The following is a 19,137-nucleotide window of genomic DNA, read 5'->3' as shown; positions in this document are numbered from 1 at the left end:
TATTGTTAGAAAAGTTAACTTTTATTTTAAATAATGATATCGTGCTGTCTATTTATTATCTAATCTGTATTTTTATTATTTTATATTCCAATAAAAAAAAGACCTAATATCTACATATGAATTTTTTATGGTAAAATACATGTTCCACTAAAAGTAAAAGTAGAAAAATGGACTTTATTTAGTGGATGATGATATAAAAGATGCTATTAGAGCCCAAAAATATTGCAATGTCGTAAACAAAAAGCATCCTAAACCCCGAAAATGTTGTAGCGGTACAACCACAAAATGTCGGGATAATGACTTAAAAGGGTAATATATTTTTCGATTTGTACACATTCGGTCACTAAAATTTTTATTCGTCCACATTTACCCCTTCAACTTGTTAAACTGTACACATTCAGTCCTTATGATCGGTTACTCCAGGTTAGCCGGGAAAAATGACTTAATAAGGTAATATATTTCTCATTTTGTATACATTTAGTCCTTAATATTTTTGTACACATTTAGTCCTTAATATTTTTTTGTTTCAAAATAAGTCATTTTTGTTTTTGTACTCATTCAGTACTTATGAATGTGGGACAATCATTGATGAAGTGTGTGAGGCTGTTGATATCTATGTGTAACGTCTCATTTTCACAACAAAAAAATTTCATTTTAAAATAAGACAAAAGTCCATAATTATAAATCCATTATTAAGAAAAAAACGTTTATTCCAAAATACATTTATCGAAAATCAGAGTACTATAAGAAATGCGGAATCTTCAATACTGTTGACGAGTGTATACAGTCATGCCTTCGCCTTCCAACGATCAACGATAGAACCTGAAAACATAAACAACTGGGTAAACACAAAGTTTGGTGAGTTTCCCCCCAAAATACCCGATACAACAAACGTATTATCATGCATAACGGGCCCACACTCATCATATTGGAATACCTTGGCCTAATCAGTCATCGGACTGGAATGCCAACATGCAACAAGTCCAATCAGTCATCGGACTGGAATACCCAGGGTTTGTCGGCATGCCGCCTTAACCCAACCGCTCTTCCCGAGCCTCCGTGCCTACGACTTACAGTCGGCCCGCACCAGGTATCTTGGCCTACAACATATAGCAAGACCACATCAACCTATCCCACCACCATATGGCTATCCCACGTAAGATGTCGCGAGAAAAACCTAAAGAAATCATTCATAAGTACTGAATGAGTACAAAAACAAAAATGACTTATTTTGCAACAAAAAAAAATATTAAGGACTAAATGTGTACAAAAATATTAAGGACTAAATGTGTACAAAGTGAGAAATATATTACCCTATTAAGTCATTTTTACTGGTTAACCTGGAGTAGCCGGTCATAAGGACTAAATGTGTACAGTTTAACAAGTTGAATGGTAAATGTGGACGAAAAAATAAGTCAGTGACTAAATGTGTACAAATCAAATAATATATTACCTTTTTAAGTCATTATCCCACAAAATGTCACTAAGGGCTTACTAGCAACGCTTTAATGAGACTTTTCTTTGTGTTGTGGACTATAGTAACACTTTATTGGTATTTTGGGACGTTTTTCTATGTTACTAAATTTTATTTTATTTATAGTGTATATTTGTAACACTTGCAAAATTTTAATAATTTAAAATGGGATATACATCAGTGATAGCACAGTTGAACAAAATGGAATAAAGAGTAGTGATATCACAGTTGAACAAAGGATTAATATAAACAAAACTGCGTCATACAAGCGCCAACTCTATTAGTTAAGTATATCGAGGAAAAAAGAGGGGCGCACTCATTAGGTGAGGGCAAAGTGCGGACACCACACGCCATGTTAAACTTGTATTTGACTGGCACGGGCTCCACTTGAACTTGAACCCATGCATCCTCCATAAAGTTTATTTGTTTTACGGTTTCAGTATTTTATTCTTACTAGAATATTTATTCAATCGATCGTATGAGCTCATTAGCTACGATTTATTCCTTAATAGAGTAGTAACTGATTTTGTATTCATTGATTTATAATATAAAGGAACTTCTTTTTGATGAATACATACTTAAAAGAAAAATGACAAATAAAATTCATGCACGGTTGAGTACCAGAATAGAATCTCATGACCCTCTTGCTCGTTCTTAAAATGATGTAGTGGTATTCTAAAGAGTTTGTCTGTTGAATTTAAAATGCTATAGTTAACAAATAAATAAAAGTACGTTACTATTTCTAGACAAGAAGTAAATGAAGTGATTGTTATCGAAAAATACGTTGCTGTTTCAATATGTACCAATTATCTCGATAAAGAAAAAAAAAAGTAAGAAATGTCTATGTACTTTAACTCATTTATTTACTATATAGCATTCTGCTTCTTTATCTGAGTTTCCATCCACGTCCTTTATCTCTTTATGGCATGGTTTTAACAGATCTTCATGGAGTCCATCCAATCCCTATATTTAGGGGTGAGCATGGTGCGGTTTGGTATGGTTTTAGGGCCAAACCGAACCGCAAACCGCAAGGTGCGGTTTTTTAAGTCTAGAAACCGTTGGGTGCGGTTTTTCAATGGTTCGGTTTTGCGGTTTTTTAGTGCGGTTTCGGTTTATATTGGTTCGGTGTCAGTTTTAAACCGAATCAAACATATGGTGCGGTTTTTTATGTTCACCGGTACGATTTTTTTTACCGTGGTGTTCATGTGGAGATTTATGATTGTATGACATGGTGTCACTTCGTTTCCTCACATTTAGAAGCTGTAATTTTGAGTTTTTTATGTTGTTTACTTGATCACTTCATTTGCAACCCATATTCTCAAGCTCATTTTTTTTTATTTAATTTGTGCTTAGAAGTTACAAGCTTGCAAGTTGTAGCTCACACAGTGTTTACACTTTATACATAATCATTAAGTCACAAACACAAAATGACAAACTCACATATTAAACATAATACCTAATTACTAATTACCGTCAAGTTCAATATATAATATATGTATAAATTAGAATTTATTAGTTTTTTAAATAATATGTATAATTGAATAATATAAATCAGTGATTTATTTTATTGTTAATAAGCTTGCGGTGCGGTTCGGTTTTGGTGGTCCGGTTTCTAGATAAAAACTGCACCGCACCAATAAATTCGGTTTTTCAAAAAAATTAAATCCACACCGTCGGTTTTTGCGTCGGTTTCGGTTTTTCGGTGACGGTTTGTTACGGTTTTTTTTTATCGGTTCTGTTTTTGCTCACCCCTACCTATATTCAAAAGATTATATCAACAAATATATATAAAAAGGGCATTTTCGTAATTATAAAACTTGAGTTTCTGACTTTAGGTTTCCATATATGCTCTGTAATCAAACCAAAGCCTAAATCGAAAATTGCCCTAAATTAAAATGAACAACAAATCAAAAGTTAAAGCAAAAGCCTTACTTGAAAAATATTCAGCCGGTGGTGGTGGTGGTGACGGTTGTACATAGTGGTGTGGTAGAGGTGCTTCTTCTCTGCCGCGGTGGCAAAGATAGTGATAAAACAGATGATGGTGGGAAGACGTCTGTGGTGGCAAAGATGGTGGTAAATCCCTTAAATCTTGGAGAATCCCCTTAAATCACGTCTACCTTCATCCCATTAAATCCCCGTCGACTTCATCTCAAGTTTCCCGATCACCTGCCTTGTTCACATTCTCTCATGTTACATGCATGCATATACCAAGGTTTCAACTGGGGACATAAACAGATCACCGAGGAGAGACTCCGGAAATCGGATCTTTGGTTGTTGCTTTTTTTTTCACCAATTACAAAAGCAGGTAAGTATCTACCAATTGATTACTTTTTCGATACTAAAAAACTTGAATATAGTTGAATTATAACTCTTGTTAGGGCTTCTTCTTTTCTAATTTCGATACCAATTGAATATATTCGAATATGGTGTGAAATTATAACTCTTGTTAGGGCTTCTTCTTTTCTAATTTCCACACGTATTGAAAATTTCATATAATATGATTGTTTGTAAATTGTAATAGTTGGACTTTAGAGAAATTCATTTTAACTAAGTGCGACTGCTTCATATAAGCTAATGGAAGCTTTTCAAATTGTCTTTGATTTCTATTATACTTGCATTTCATTGGCTTGTATGTTGGGAATATGTAAGTGATGAAAGGAATTCATTAAATCTATCTATTCTAATAAATGAATAGTTATATTTTCCTATTGACAAGCGTCATACTATTAGAACTCATCATTCATCTATTATGCCACTTGTCAACTTATTAATTATCCATTTTAAATTTCATATTTTAAATTTCTCACTCTAATTACAATAAATTAATAATTGATTCTACATTTTAAATTTTAAAGTTTTTCTCTCTAATTATATTAAATAAATAACATTAGATTAAAAAATAAAATAAAATTAATACAGATTATAAAGTGATATAACTTCACGTATTTATTTAAATCAACGATTATAATTTTATATAACTAAAAAATATCTCCTAAGTAATAATTTATTTAAAATAATTGATTAATAATTTTAATTTTTTAATATGAAAGTTTAATTTATTTTATAACCGTGGTTCTCACGGGTTTTTAACAAGTTGTGATATATAGTTGTAATGCATAAGGCTAGTGGGTGTGGTGTCATACTTGTCACGGTCTACGTAGGTGCCAAATCACACTTGCCACATTCTTAAAAAAATTTGCCATTTGGTAGGCATAGTTTGCCAGACTTGATATGCTATTTTTTTTTAATATACAAAATAGATAATTTAAACATAGCATTTTTTTGATATGTTATTTTTTTGATATGTTATTTTTTTAATAAAATTATTACAGATTATAAGGTGATATAACTTCAGGTATTTATTTAAATCAACGATTATAATTTTATATAACTAAAAAATATCTCTTAAGTAATAATTATTTAAAATAATTGATTAATAATTTTAATTTTTTAATATGAAAGTTTAATTTATTTTATAACCGTGGTTCTCACGGGTTATTAACTAGTGGTGATATATAGTTGTAATGCATAAGACTAGTGGTTGTGGTGTTACACTTATCACGGTCTACGTAGGTGCCACATCACACTTGTCACATTCTTAGAAAAATTTGCCATTTGGTAGGCATATGTTGCCAGACTTGATATGTTATTTTTTTTAATATACAAAATAAATAATTTAAAGATAGCATTTTTTTAAAAAACATAAAATTCATTAAACTTAAAGTAAAAATACAACACACCAAAACATAGAAATTCAAATTACAAACTTAGAAATTTAAAAAAACATAGAAATGTAAAAAAAAAGACAATAAAATTAAAAAACCTAAACTAGATGTTATATTTTTTTGCAAGCTCCTCTCTGGCATTTAAAGTCATTTCTCGTTCGCGTCCGGATAGCTCGTTTGTGGGTCTAGTTAAAATTGACATGACACGAGTTTTTTCTTTCTCTTGTGCAAAGTTCAAGTAGCGCTCCAAGGAAGAATTCAAATCGTCATTTTTTTTGTTGATAGTTTCTCGCCTTCTTCGGAAGTAGTTGTCGCCACTTTTCCCTTTCGTTTGGCCTTGTCTCTTCCCATGGGACGAGTGATTCATGAAACGTCAAATGGCTCCTCTTCATCAATCCCAATATGCGCATCGGACAATTTACTATTTGTCGTTTTAGACGTTTTGGTTCTTTTAGACAAACCACCCGTAAAAGTTGCAAAAGATGCCACATCCTGCCATATTTTTGACAATTTTACAATGTTCCAAACATGTAAAAATTTGAATGACGCCCCTTTTTATTCCCGGTACATGTGAAGAGATTTTGGCAAAATGGTTTTGTCATTTGCACCACTTTGTCATTGTCGTTTCACACTCGAAAACAATCCGTTTAGCTCCGTCACCACTTTGTTAACATTTCGCAAATTAGAATAAATTTGGTCTTTTTTCCGGTAATCACCAAGATTCATCTCGTTCAGAAACCGGTGCGTGATTTTCCGGAAGAAAGTTGGACAATCTTGGTTATTTTAGACCACCGGATCTTCAGAAACATCCACCCAAGCACGCGCTAACGTCTTTTCTTCGGCGGATGTCCATTGCTTTGGTGGCGCATTTCCACTTTGTTTTGGTTGTGGTGGATTCTTTTCCGGCTCAGATTCTGTTTCCGGGACGACTTCAGATTCCGCTTTAGTTTGAAATTCGGTTTGGTGGTTCATTGGGGAGTCGAGAAGATCATCAAATGGATTGAACTCATGCATCATTTGGGATGAGAAGTTCATTTGTGTTTGATTTTGAAAATGAAGTTGCCTTTGAAATTGTGGTTGGTTGTGGAATTGATGTTGATTTTGGTATTGTTCTTGATTTTGGTATTGAGGTTGATTTTGGGCTTCAAATGGGTAGTAAACACCACCAAAATGTAGATTTAGTGCAGAATAAATAAGCCGATCGTGTTGCTTTTGAATGAAAGTTGGTGAAAAAGGTGAGACGTTTGGGTTTTGAGTGTTTTGTTTGATATTTTTTTTGAACTTTTGGGTTTGGAGGAGGAAGCCATTTTTTTCAAAAAAAATTGAATGGTTTGAGTGATAATTTGAAGGTGGTGAATTGGGATAAAATATGGGAAAGAGTGGTATTTATTTAAGGTAAAAATGAAGGATTTTTGTTGATTTTTTTTTTGAAAAAACGGTCATATTTGACCATCTCCAGCGTTCACATTTTTATCCCAATACACCCTCTCTCCTTGGTGAAAGCTAGCCGAGTTGCGGAGCCGAGCTCGGCAAGCTGAGGGGTCCGCACGGTGTTTTCCGAGTTTGCCAAGGTATCCGAATTCCACACCGTCTAGCCTAATAGGTGTTTAATGAAATGCCTTAGTGAAAATTTGAGTTTATGATTCCTAACCGGTGAACAAGGGAAAATTCCAATTGATTTTTATGAAGAACTAGTTCATTATGAATTATGAATTATTGTGTGAGGTCTCATGATCCTATTTTAGTAGAAATTAAACTAGTTTATCATAAACTTTGTTTCCTATTTTTACAAAATACTTATGATATCAAGAACACTTTATGTTATACTCATTCTCACATAAAAAAGAGGTTCATTCTCACTAAGTTTTCTTATTATTATCAATTATTCTTAATGCTTCTCTTTCTTGTTCCGAAGTTATCAAGAACACTTTATGTCGTCACTAATACGTCGTCCCTATTGCCTCGTAGATATTGCACAAAAATTGTCACTAATGTCAATGTCGCCTCTATTGGTGTCGCCCCTATTGATATATGTCGCCCCTAATAGTGTCGCCCAATTTTTCATTAATTTTTTAATAAACAAGTATTGACTGCAAGATTACTCTATGACTAACTTGTTCATCATTCATGGAGTTCTTCATTTTTCTACATCTATTCCTTAAAAAGGTTCGTCATTTACATCCGCTTTGTTATCAAAAAAATCCAAAAAAAATTATTTACTTTCACATTACAAAAAAAGTCTATTATTTTAACTCTCTAACAATCTCTTTCTCTATAACTTTCTGTCTCTCAATTTCATAAATGTAAACCTAGTGAAGTGAAGGGGGTGCTTGAAGGTGGCTAATATCGGTTGACGGCGGAGATGTTGTTTGATGATGGTTGATAGAGGAGAATGGTGGAAGATGGGTGCAATTGTGGGTTTTCTGTTGGTGTTTGATGGTGGAAAATAGTGGAAGATGATGACGTGTTGCAAGAATAAGGTGGTTCTAGTGGTGGTGGATGGTGGCCAAGGTTGGTGGTGGTGGCAGCTGTAGTTTAGTTTTTAGAGAGAGAGAGAGAGAGAGAGAGAGTATTGTGGTGGATGGTATCCACGGGTGGCTTATAGATCACGAGAAAATAAAGTGGACCATTGGATTGTCTACAAGATAGAGGGTCTGAATTACACAAGACGAGAGCACAAAGATCGTGAGCAATAGTGGCAAAACTATCAGTGACGACGGTATTAGAGGCGTCACTTGCAAAGCATTAGCGACGATATGAAAAATGTAGGGGAAGATGCTATGGTTTTTTTCGTAGGCATTTGTGACGACACCAATAGGGCGACAAGAGGCATTAGTGACGACATTCCTTGGTGTCACCACTAATGCCTGTGTCATCCCTATTCCTATTTGGTGTCGTAAATAATGCCCAGCTTTCTTGTATTGTAATATGCATCTTCTTAAAATATGTAATATTTTATGGTTCAAAAATGTTGTTATTTTTTAGATGTTATTTGTTATTTTTCAAGATGTTAATTCTTTTTAGATTAAGATAATTATCCCCTAAAATACCCTTGACAATGACATTTATGTTATTATAACATTTATGTTATTATAAGACACATGTTATTCTATTTTATTAACATATACCATAAGATCATAGTCTTTTATTTTTTTCATTCATTGCATTAATTGGTCCAGCATTGTCGGTACTAGGAAGATGCTAATAAATCTTATATAAATAAGAAGATATAAAAATAGCGGAGCTACTACTAGAAAAAACATTTTTAATGACAGATGAATTCGTACTACAGTTTTATGACAGACAAAATAATAATAATAATAATATTGTCATGTTATTTAAAATATAAATAAAATATGATATAATTTCTTGTCTAAACTGAAAAAAGCACTTCATATGAAAGACGACTAATGACCTTAAAAAAACCCACTTTCACTCAATATCGTTTCCTTATAATCGATGCCCTTTCTATATATCGAACACTCAACCTCTAGAAGATGAAAACGACGAAAACCACATGCAATTAGTTTTACTCATCGGAGTTGTGATCGAGAAATCGACTCGGCATTGCCCGTCACCAGTCGACGTACGCCTTCGCACTAAACACAATATTGCTTCAGCTATATCTGCCTCTGATTGCTTCAGAAACGAACGACTCCACAACTCCAATGCTGGGCTCACAGGGTCAATGTCATCGTCGGTCACGCCATCAAGAAATCGACTGACGTTTTAGGGTTAATCCACCGGTATTGTGCCCAGGGCCTCAAGAAATCGATTCCACCACTTGATTTAGGGTTTATCTATTTCCCTACGTCGAATCCATTATGAAATTGACTGCGATTTAGGGTTTCTAAGTCAAAACATCAAATGTACGATTTTCAGATGGAAAAGCATTGGCGTCATCATCAATTTCATGCCCACCGGAAAGCTGGAGGGACAGAGAGATGGCATTTGTGATTCTCTATTTGGTAACAATTTCTCTGTACACGGCAATTGTCTCTGCCTCGAAGTGTTCAATCAACGGTCGGTTTTCACATTCAATTTAGATATTTAATGTTTGATTTATGTTTCATATACTCACCTTTATATCATAACTTAATTAATTTCGATGTTTTATTTCAAATTTCGTTATTCATTCATAGCATAATTCGTTCAAGTTGTTATGCAAATTTGAGATTTTTATATACGATTTCTCTATATGTTTGAATGAAATCTCTGTAACTAGTTTTCCTTGTTTGAGAATCCAATTTGATTTTCATTTCTGATTTTGACAAGCAGAAAAGTAGTTATTTGCAACCATATATTACTCTCATATACTTGTTTTGTTGATTGATTTAGTTAGATTCTTTGGTTTATTGTCATATTCCTGCTTGATGAATATTGTTTTTTTTTTTCTTATGAATGTGGCACTTACTATAATCAACACTGTGTTTGTATGATAGTTCTAGAAACAGTTGGAGGAAGAAACACTAAATTCTCAGTACAACATATTAGTAGCTTGAAACATACTAATGCTACCTTTTAACTAGTCATAGGAAAACCCATGTTTTTCTAAGTTCATGACATAATCTGATGATTAGGAACATCATGGCATAAATTAAATCATCACTCACATATCAAATGACATGTTATATACAACCACTTGACTCACTAAGTACAACCGATTGATCCACTAAATAACACTAAGTAAAAGTAAAAAGACTCTAGATTGGAATTACCTATCATGTTATATTCGTGTGCATTTGCTATTAAAAGGGAATGATAAGTTAAGAAAAAGGCTAGAGGTATGAAAACATTTTATTTCTGGAATCTTTTAAGTCTTTACTAAGTTTATAAAATTTCATATATATTTTGGGTTCAGAAGGCTCTAGTGGAGTTAATTTGCAGCTCTTTATGGCATCATGGACAAGTGTAGTGAAGTATAATGGCCCTAGATCATGTGCAAGGCCTAAACATATAAGTTATTAAATATTTGCATTTAGTTTTTCGTTATAATTATTTTATCTAATGAATTAATTTGATTTCAGTGTTTGTGGCTAACCATACATCAATGATTGATTTCATTGTTTTAGAGAAAATGACTGCTTCTTCTGTTATGGAAAAAACATCTCAGATGGATTGGTATGTAACTACACACAGTTTTCTTTCTTTATCATTTTAAAGAAAATGATTTATACAATGGTTTTTATAACTTCTACAAAGCACTACTTTGGATAGTTTAGGATGTATATGGTTTAATCGTTCAGAAGCAAAATATTGTGAAATTATAGCAATAGTCTATGTAAAATTGTAAGCTTATATGTCATTTTATTTTCATTTTATAAATTTTTAATAATTTTGTGACATGAGATTGTGATTTTAGGTTAAGGTAGCATACTAAAGGGGTTGACAACAATCCTCTCCTTATCTTACCTAAAAGAACTTGCGTAAAGAATTAATACACTATTATGTTCAAACAGGTACATTTGTTGATCTATATTGCATTTTCAACATTTTTTTTTTTAATTTTATAAGAAGTGAAAAATTCTTTCTTTTCCATTAAAATATTTTTAGTTTTAGTTATATATTTGATTTATTGGTAATTTATATATTATAGGGTGCATTTAAACTTACGTCCACTTGCCCAATTGCAATTAAGTACAACAAAATATTTGCTGATGCCTTCTCGATAGAAAAAACTAAGTATTTTTTCTTCCAATATTAATTTCTTGGATTAGTTTGTAACATCCCGACTCCCATGTATAATATTTATATATTTATATATGAGATGATTGATCAACTCGACGAGCGGGTGCCCCAACTCGTCGAGTAGAGACATTTTGATCATGTGGGTTTTACAACCAACTCGACAAGTCGGAGAGACCAACTCGGCGAGTTGGCGCTGTGAGAAGAAACCCTAGATCTCCGGAGTTGGGTCCTATTTAAAGGACCTTAAGCCCTCATTTCCGCCTCACCAACTACCTTACTCCCCAGAGTGAAACCCTAATCGCCTAGAGTGAGCTGAGAGAGAAAAGAGAGTTAATCTTGGGCATTTTTTTGATCTTTTGGAGGAGAAGTGGAGAGCATCAAAGCTTGGATTAAGAGGAGGCTTTTGGATCCAGAGATTCTTTAGAGATTTGCTTCAGTTGGAGGTAAAAAGATGCAAACTTGATCATTTCCTTATGAGATCTTGGTTTAGGGAGTTTTTACGGTTTTCTCCCATCCATCTTGTGTCATTGAGTCATTTGAGCATGGCGTGAGGTTGGAACCTCATATCTGGACTGTAGGAGGCCTTGTGAGTCCAAAGACCCGAGCTTTATTGAGCTGGAGGCAAGCTCTTGTGCATTTAACCCATGTTGGAGCTTGTATTGGCATTATGAGCCTAATATGCTATATATGAACGTAAAGCTTGCAGCTTTACGTGATATTCGAGCCTTAGGAAGATAAATCAGGAGTAAGGGGCATCAGTTCTGCCTTGAAACGTCTGAATGAGAATTCGACTTAAGGGACTCGACGAGTCGATGAGCTGACTTAACGAGTCGGTTGGAGTTTGTCCCGATGAGTCTGAACACGCTGTAACTCGGCTAGTGAGGGAGAAGTGTAACATCCCGACTCCCAGGTATAATATTTATATATTTATTTATGAGATGATTGATTAACTCGACGAGTGGGTGCCCCAACTCGTCGAGTAGAGACATTTTGATCACGTGGGTTTTACAACCAACTTGGCGAGTCGGAGAGACCAACTCGGCGAGTTGGAGCTGTAAGAAGAAACCCTAGATCTCCGGAGTTGGGTCCTATTTTGAAGGACCTTAAGCCCTTATTTCCGCCTCACCAGCTACCTTACTCCCCAGAGTGAAACCCTAATCGCCTAGAGTGAGCTAAGAGAGAAAATAGAGTTAATCTTGGGCATTTTTGTGATCTTTTGGAGAAGAAGTGGAGAGCATCAAAGCTTGGATCAAGAGGAGGCTTTTGGATCCAGAGATTCTTCAAAGATTTGCTTCAGTTGGAGGTAAAAAGATGCTAACTTGATCATTTCCTTATGAGATCTTGGTTTAGGGAGTTTTTAGGGTTTTCTCACATCCATCTTGTGTCATTGAGTCATTTGAGCATGACTTTAGGTTGGAACCTCAGATCTGGACTGTAGGAGGCCTTGTGAGTCCAAAGACCTGAGCTTTATTGAGTGGGAGGCAAGCTCTTGTGCATCTAACCCTTGTTGGAGCTTGTATTGGCACTATGAGCCTAATATTCCATGCATGAACGTAAAGGTTGTAGCTTTACGTGATATTCGAGCCTTAGGAAGATAGATCCGGAATATGGGGCATCAGTTCTGCCTTGAAACGCCTGAATGAGAATTCGACTTAAGGGACTCGACGAGTCGATGAGCGAGTTGGTTGGAGTTTGTCCCGTTGAGTCTGAACACGCTGTAACTCGGCGAGTTAACGAGTAAACTCAGCGAGTTGAGTTGGACTTTCATGAGGGTCTGAGGAACCGAAGGGACTCAACGAGTCGCATAGATGCACTCGACGATTCGGGTCAAAATGGACTGTTGACTCGAGTGTTGACTTCTGTTGACTTTAGGGTTTGGTCAAACTTGATGGATGGAGGTTATGGAGGGGTAAAATGGTCTTTAACCCATCCCAAGAGTTAAAGAGGGACTAACATGAGTTTATTTAGAGTTGTGATCTTTAAGTGTTAATTAGAGATGCTTATTACATGTAGGCGGGGATTAGACTGTTCGAGGGGTATTCAGTTTCCTTGCGAGGTGAGTCTTCTCACTATACTTACCTAGAGTGGTAATCTTTGTGTGACCGGAGGGTCTTATGTGCTTATATTGAGTATTATGATATCCTAGATTATGTATTTGTGATTTATGTTGTGTATTATTCTGAGCTTAATGAGCTAGGACCGGAGGGTCCACCCGAGTTGTGGGACCGGAGGGGGTTCCATTGAGGCACATTGACCGGAGGGTCTTATTCGAGTATAGCCATGAGAGGCGAATGAGATGTGTGTGGTATTTTGGGGAACTCACTAAGCTTCGTGCTTACCGTGTTATGTGTTATGTGTTTCAGATACTTATCAGGATCACGGGAAGGCGCCGACTTGATTGTACACACGAGGCGGAGTTGCATTTTGAGGATCTTGGATTATGTTTAAAACATTTTCTGAATATGTGTTTTTGAAAACATTGTCATTTGGGGTTTTGTGAATTATTTTATGAGAATTGCGTGATTTTAAAAATGAAAAATTTGTTCTAAAATTTATGGTGCTACATAGTTTATGTTATAGTTTTATCCCTCATTTTGCAGACAATCATTTACAACTCATTTATTACAGTTGATGACATCATGGGTTGTGGTTTGTGATGTATGGTACCTTGAGCCTCGAAATATGAAGCATGGAAAAATAGCTATCGGGTTTGCAAAGAGGTTTGTATATTTTGAAAACTTTGTTTTTTTTTTTTAAAATACATGGACGATGAAATACCATAATTACCCCTAGTTTATGAAGTTATTACAATTGTGTACCATTTCGTAGGGTCTGGGATCAATACTTGAAATACTCTAGTAGTAGCCCAAAACATAGGGAACACAAGTAAATTCAAATTGGGTGCTTATAGAGTACTAGCCATTCAAGCAACCACTATTACCTTGATTTTCTAAAGTATGCCAATATTGATACACAATTGAATGTATTATAATTTTTTATTTATATTTTGGCTAATCTATTAATTTTTGTCTCATTTGGTGAATAATGAATATATAAATGTCGAGTTTGATAAGGTGCGTGAAGATTGAGCTACTTATGTCGGAAACTTTATCTACCAGTGATATATGTATTTGACAATTATATTCTTATGAATTTGAAACTTGCTTCTGTATTTACACTATGATTTGTATAATGTATTCTGTTTTTGTACATATGATATTTTATTTTGCATTATGAGCCGTTAAATGTTTATTTTAGTTTGATTAATATCAGAGTGTGTGTGTGTGTGTATATATATATATACATATGTCGTAAAATTATGTCAAAATTCATGACGTACAAAATATGTCGTAGATGTTTGTCAATAGTTACAAAAATGTTATGAATTACGACGTACAAACTCACTCATAAATATATGTCGATAATGCATGTTGTGTATGTCCGTCGTAATTGTAGGTCATAAAGGTATGTCATAAATTTTATGACAGACCAAATGCCTCTCATTTTCATCCATGACATGACTTTCAATGAGAGACATTTGTCTGTCATGTATAGGCATTTACGACAGACATTGTCTGTCATAGAAAACCTTTTTTCTAGTAGTGTACATCCATCATGCCAATTCAACGAGGCAAATGTGAATCTACGCTTAATCCAATTAAATGAAATAAGTTAAATTTCATCCACCTATTTTCCATGGGTTAATATCTCACATTCTTGAAAATAAGGTTGTTCTGCGCATTCAATATGGACCACACCAATGTAAGCCAAAAGCTAAGAAAAGCTTGCATATGAATTTATCCAACTTCATGGACTTCACGGCCAAAAGAATAGATAAGTTATACATAGGACATGACAACAAGCTGGACCAAGTACAAAACCAGCCCTAAATCACCTCAGCATAATTGCACCAAAAAAACAAATGCTCCCCACATTCCTTGACTTGCAAACAAAAGGCACAAAAAGAAGACTTCAAGTGTATACCTCTCACGACAAGATTACAAGCCATCAGTATCCTGTTAATAAACAAACCCCAAACAAAACAGTTCACCTTCAAAGAAACCCACTTAAGCCAGTTGAACGTGTAGAGATTATCAATCAAATCAGCCTCCACCATGTTAAATCAAAATCAAATAGAAAAAGAATAAAATCTGCAAAGTGGGGGAAAAAAACTTAAAAAATGGAGCATCATAACAAAAAAATTATGAACCCCACACGGACCACTTTTCTAACATGGTTGACATGAAACGTACTGATCATTGTTAAATTTTTAACACTTGCAGTATTTTAATAATTTAAAATTAATTTATTACAAGAGCAGTGAGATCACTCACATAAACAAAATGGGATAAAGAATGTTTTTGATATCACAGTGGAACAAAATGGGAAGGATCAAATAATATAAGAATTTACGTCTACTCTCACTATATAAACGCCGACTTCTTAAGTTCAATATATCTACATGCAGGGAAAAGGATTTGCACACTCATAGATGATGCCAAAGCAGCCCAAGCGTGGACACCACACACCTTGGTTAACTTGTATTGGAGTAACCAATGGGAAGTTTACTTGGAGCTTTCAAGTGGCACGAGCTCCACGAGAAGCCATCCTCCAAAAGAACTATTTGTTTGATTATAGCTAGTTTCAGTATTTTATTAATCTATTCTTAAATAGAATATTGATTTATTCGTGTGAACTCATTAGCTACCATTTATTCCTTAATAGATTCACAACTGATTTTTTATTCGTTGATCTATAATTTGGATAAACTTGTATTTGAAGTAAAAAGAATATTTGTATAAATATACCAACTCATTATGTTAACTTTCCCATTAAATTTATCTGCAAAAAATCATGCCCACTAGTAGAAGAGAAGGAAAAGAAAAGATGCTAGCATTAACCCCTCTATTCTCAACTACCTATGGATGGCCCTCAGAGGATCTCATCCAGAAGAATGTTGAACTGGACTGCAATAATATTTCTTTGGAAGTTGAAACAAATTCATATGATCCTTTTCTTGATTTTCATAGATATGATGACATCCAGCATGACTTTTTACCTGTAGAAAATTCCATATCTGCTGGAGGGCTTGTAAATGGCGATTCCACTGATCCTTTCATGGTGGTGAAGAAACTCAATCATAATGCCAGTGAAAGACATCGTCGTAAGAGGGTGAACGACTTATATGGTTTCCTTCGTTCACTGCTACCCATTTCCAGTGATCAAAAGGTGCTTCAACATCTAATATGTTGTGATATGAAAGTGAGAATTTCAATAGTTAATATAATTTTCGTTGTCAATCTGGATGCATGATCTTTTATATATATATATATATATATATATATATATATATATATATAAAGACCAAAACAATCTACAGTTCTACATGTGTTAACATATGACTGACATTTGAGTTGCATGTAGCTTAATTCTTGTAGTGACTTATTTTATTCAGTGGGCTTAACTCTCTTTAATTTGCCACAGAAAAAAGTAAGTATCCCAGGGACAGTATCTCGTGCAGTTAAGTACATACCGGAACTAAAGAAGGAAGTAGAGACATTAATACACAAAAAAGAAAAGATTTTGGCATATTCGTCATCTGAAGCTAATTTGAGGCAAGAACATGTAGCAACGAAGAATAAAAGTGGTAAAGATGCAACTATCGAAACAAAATCATGGGTCGTTTCTTGTGTAAGAATTTTAGGAGTGAAAGAAGCTGTTATACAACTGATTTCTGCAACTGATGATATGAGCAAGGGTGGGGATATTGGCCTATTGTCTGACGTTTTGGAATACTTAGAGCAGGATGAAAATGGGTTTGTTTTACTGAATGCAACTTCATTCAGATGTTCAGGAGACGGGATGTCATTAAGCACTCTGCATCTTCAGGTACATAAATGGTCTTCCCTCCCACAAATTTCAAATAATTTTAGCGATTATGTAACTTCATCCAGAATATATGGCTATTCTTTTCATGGAAAAAATCATACACATTATAATTACATGTATATATTGTAACTAATACTTTATGGAAATAGCTATAATACATCTTTGTGTTAAACAGGTGCAAGGTGATAATCGCATAGACTTTGAAAGACTGAAGGAGAAGCTTAGCTCTTTCCACCATCAATCAGCTCGAGATTTACGCTAATTAGGAATAACTATAAAGATTATGTCTAGCTAGTAATTAGCAAGCTTTAGTTTTGACAGACTAATGTTGCGGTGTTAAACTCATAAAACTCGCTTTTATTTAAACAGAATACAAATACATTTGAAACCTCATTACAAGATTTGCTCACATTTAATCAAACAAAGTTTAATATAACAATCATGCAAAACTGTAAAGAAAGACGACCGAACTCTATGAACAAACCCTAATCGTATGAACAAACCCAAACTATAGAGAGAAGTGGTAACAAGTCTGTAAAGCGTGTGAAGAGATAATGAGAATAATGAACGAGTTCTCTCTTCGGTCTTCACTATAAACACAGGTCACAAAAGAGTGAAAGACGGTCTAAATGTTGGTTCAGGCCCTGTTTCACACAGCAAAAACAGAGTAAAAAAGAAAGAAGATACGAGAGAATTTTTCTGTATTTATTCCAATACTACAATCAATCGATTACAAGGATATTTATATAACATACTTTCAACTAATTGTCCTAAAATGACTGCATCTACTGCCTACTAACTCTCTGGAGCCAAACGTGGCTATTTACTTGGTCATACTCCTAACAAAAGACTGAATTGCCCCTAAATAAAATACATGGCTTTGACCTGGTTTGGAATAACACCAACATTCTCCCCCTTATTCCAAACCATTTCTGCCAAAATTCTTTCTTTCTCTCGGTCTCTTTGTCAGGTAAACTGTCGGTCTCGTTTACCTCTTCGGTCTTCGGTGGTCTTCGGTCTAGTAGCCACCCGGTCTTGAAGCTTCTCATTTGGTCTCGCTTCTTTCTTTCTTCCTCGATCAAAACAGATCGCTCTTGCTGCTCGCTTTCTTTCTTGTCTGCTACTTGCTACAGACTACATGCTTGCTATCTTGCAACCGGCCCTTCCTGCGTCTTAATCACTTGCTGCTTGCTTTAAGAACACAAAGTTCTTATATCTTGCTCTTGCCAAACTTTCTATTTTCTTGTGATTACCAAAGGCGATCACACTTGCTGCTTCGACCTGCTTGCTTGTTTTCTTCCTCAACAGCCGTCTTCTGCTATCTCTGGGATCGAACAACCACAACCAGATGAACTTTCATCTGGTTTGATCCTCCTTTCTGTGTTTCTGTCTTTCTCAAGAAAGCAACATCCAACAGGTTGCATGTCACAATCTTCACCTTGCTGCTTGCTTTTTTTTCTCACATAAGCAAGCAACTGCCCTCTTCTTTCTTCTTTCTCCTTTCTTCTTTCTTCTTTCATCTTGTCTTTCTTCTTTCTTCTTGTCTTTCTTTCTTTCTTCTTTCTTCTTTCTTCTTGTCTTTCTTCTTTCTTTCTTTCTAGCAGCCTTCGCTGCTGTAGCAGCCAATATTTAATTTGGACTCAAAGCTGCTGCACACTCTGATCAACAACCACGATCAACCTTGCTTCTTATCTTCCTCTTGACCTTTCTGTCATAGAATTGGTACTCGGGCTTCCAAAGCTTCTGGGGTTTTCACTTGACTCAACCCCTTCATCTTCTTCTTCTACTTCTTCTCCAGCTTCACCATTTTATCTGCTGATCTCACTGGCTTCTTCTTTTCCGTTCTCAGCCCTGCAGCCAAGGGCTGCTCCTCCTTTCTCTACACCGACTCTCAAACCTGCTTCAACCTGCTCTGCTACCAAATGTTGGTTCAGGCCCTGTTACACACAGCAAAAACAGAGTAAAAATGAAAGAAGATACGAGAGAATTTTTCTGTGTTTATTCCAATACTACAATCAATTGATTACAAGGATATTTATATAACATACTTTCAACTAATTATCCTAAAATGACTGCATCTACTGCCTACTAACTCTCTGGAGCCAAACGTGGCTATTTACTTGGTCATACTCCAAACAAAAGACTGAATTGCCCCTAAATAAAATATATGGCTTTGACCTGGTTTGGATTAACACCAACAACCCAAACCAAACCCTAGTATCTGACATAGCACTAGTAGAGAATCATGATTTTCTGATGGAAGAATCCGTGGGTAATAGCCTTTACCAACGGATTTCCAACAAAATTCATGCTGTCACATTTTTACTCATGGGTAAACTTTACCGACAGATTGCAGTCGGA

General features: G+C 35.0%; 1 protein-coding gene and 1 long non-coding RNA gene across 3 annotated transcripts; both read left to right on the top strand.

The window, feature by feature from the left end:
- The first annotated feature begins 8,612 nt into the window (after positions 1 to 8,612).
- Positions 8,613 to 14,000, top strand: LOC145111673 (uncharacterized). Its single transcript, XR_013710339.1, has 5 exons — positions 8,613 to 9,222; positions 10,227 to 10,320; positions 10,562 to 10,658; positions 10,796 to 13,607; positions 13,717 to 14,000. It is a non-coding gene; the product is annotated as an uncharacterized LOC145111673 (long non-coding RNA).
- A 1,703-nt stretch (positions 14,001 to 15,703) lies between these two features.
- On the top strand, positions 15,704 to 17,169 carry LOC145115870 (transcription factor ORG2-like). 2 transcript variants are annotated; one of them, XM_079052227.1, is made up of 3 exons: positions 15,704 to 16,116; positions 16,372 to 16,776; positions 16,952 to 17,169. In XM_079052227.1, the coding sequence occupies exons 1-3, from the start codon at positions 15,742 to 15,744 to the stop codon at positions 17,036 to 17,038; spliced, it is 867 nt and encodes a 288-aa protein (XP_078908353.1). In that variant the 5' UTR covers positions 15,704 to 15,741; the 3' UTR covers positions 17,039 to 17,169. The 2 variants fall into 2 exon arrangements, with proteins under 2 accessions (XP_078908353.1, XP_078908352.1); XM_079052226.1 differs by having other exon boundaries at positions 15,704 to 16,149.
- Positions 17,170 to 19,137: the final 1,968 nt, after the last annotated feature.

This window comes from Lactuca virosa, chromosome 5 (assembly GCF_052849685.1).
Source record: "Lactuca virosa cultivar CGN04683 chromosome 5, Lactuca_virosa_CGN04683_v6, whole genome shotgun sequence".
NCBI lineage: Eukaryota > Viridiplantae > Streptophyta > Magnoliopsida > Asterales > Asteraceae > Lactuca > Lactuca virosa.
Note: the sequence above shows the minus strand (reverse complement) of the source record. Positions and strands in the feature narration are given on the sequence as shown.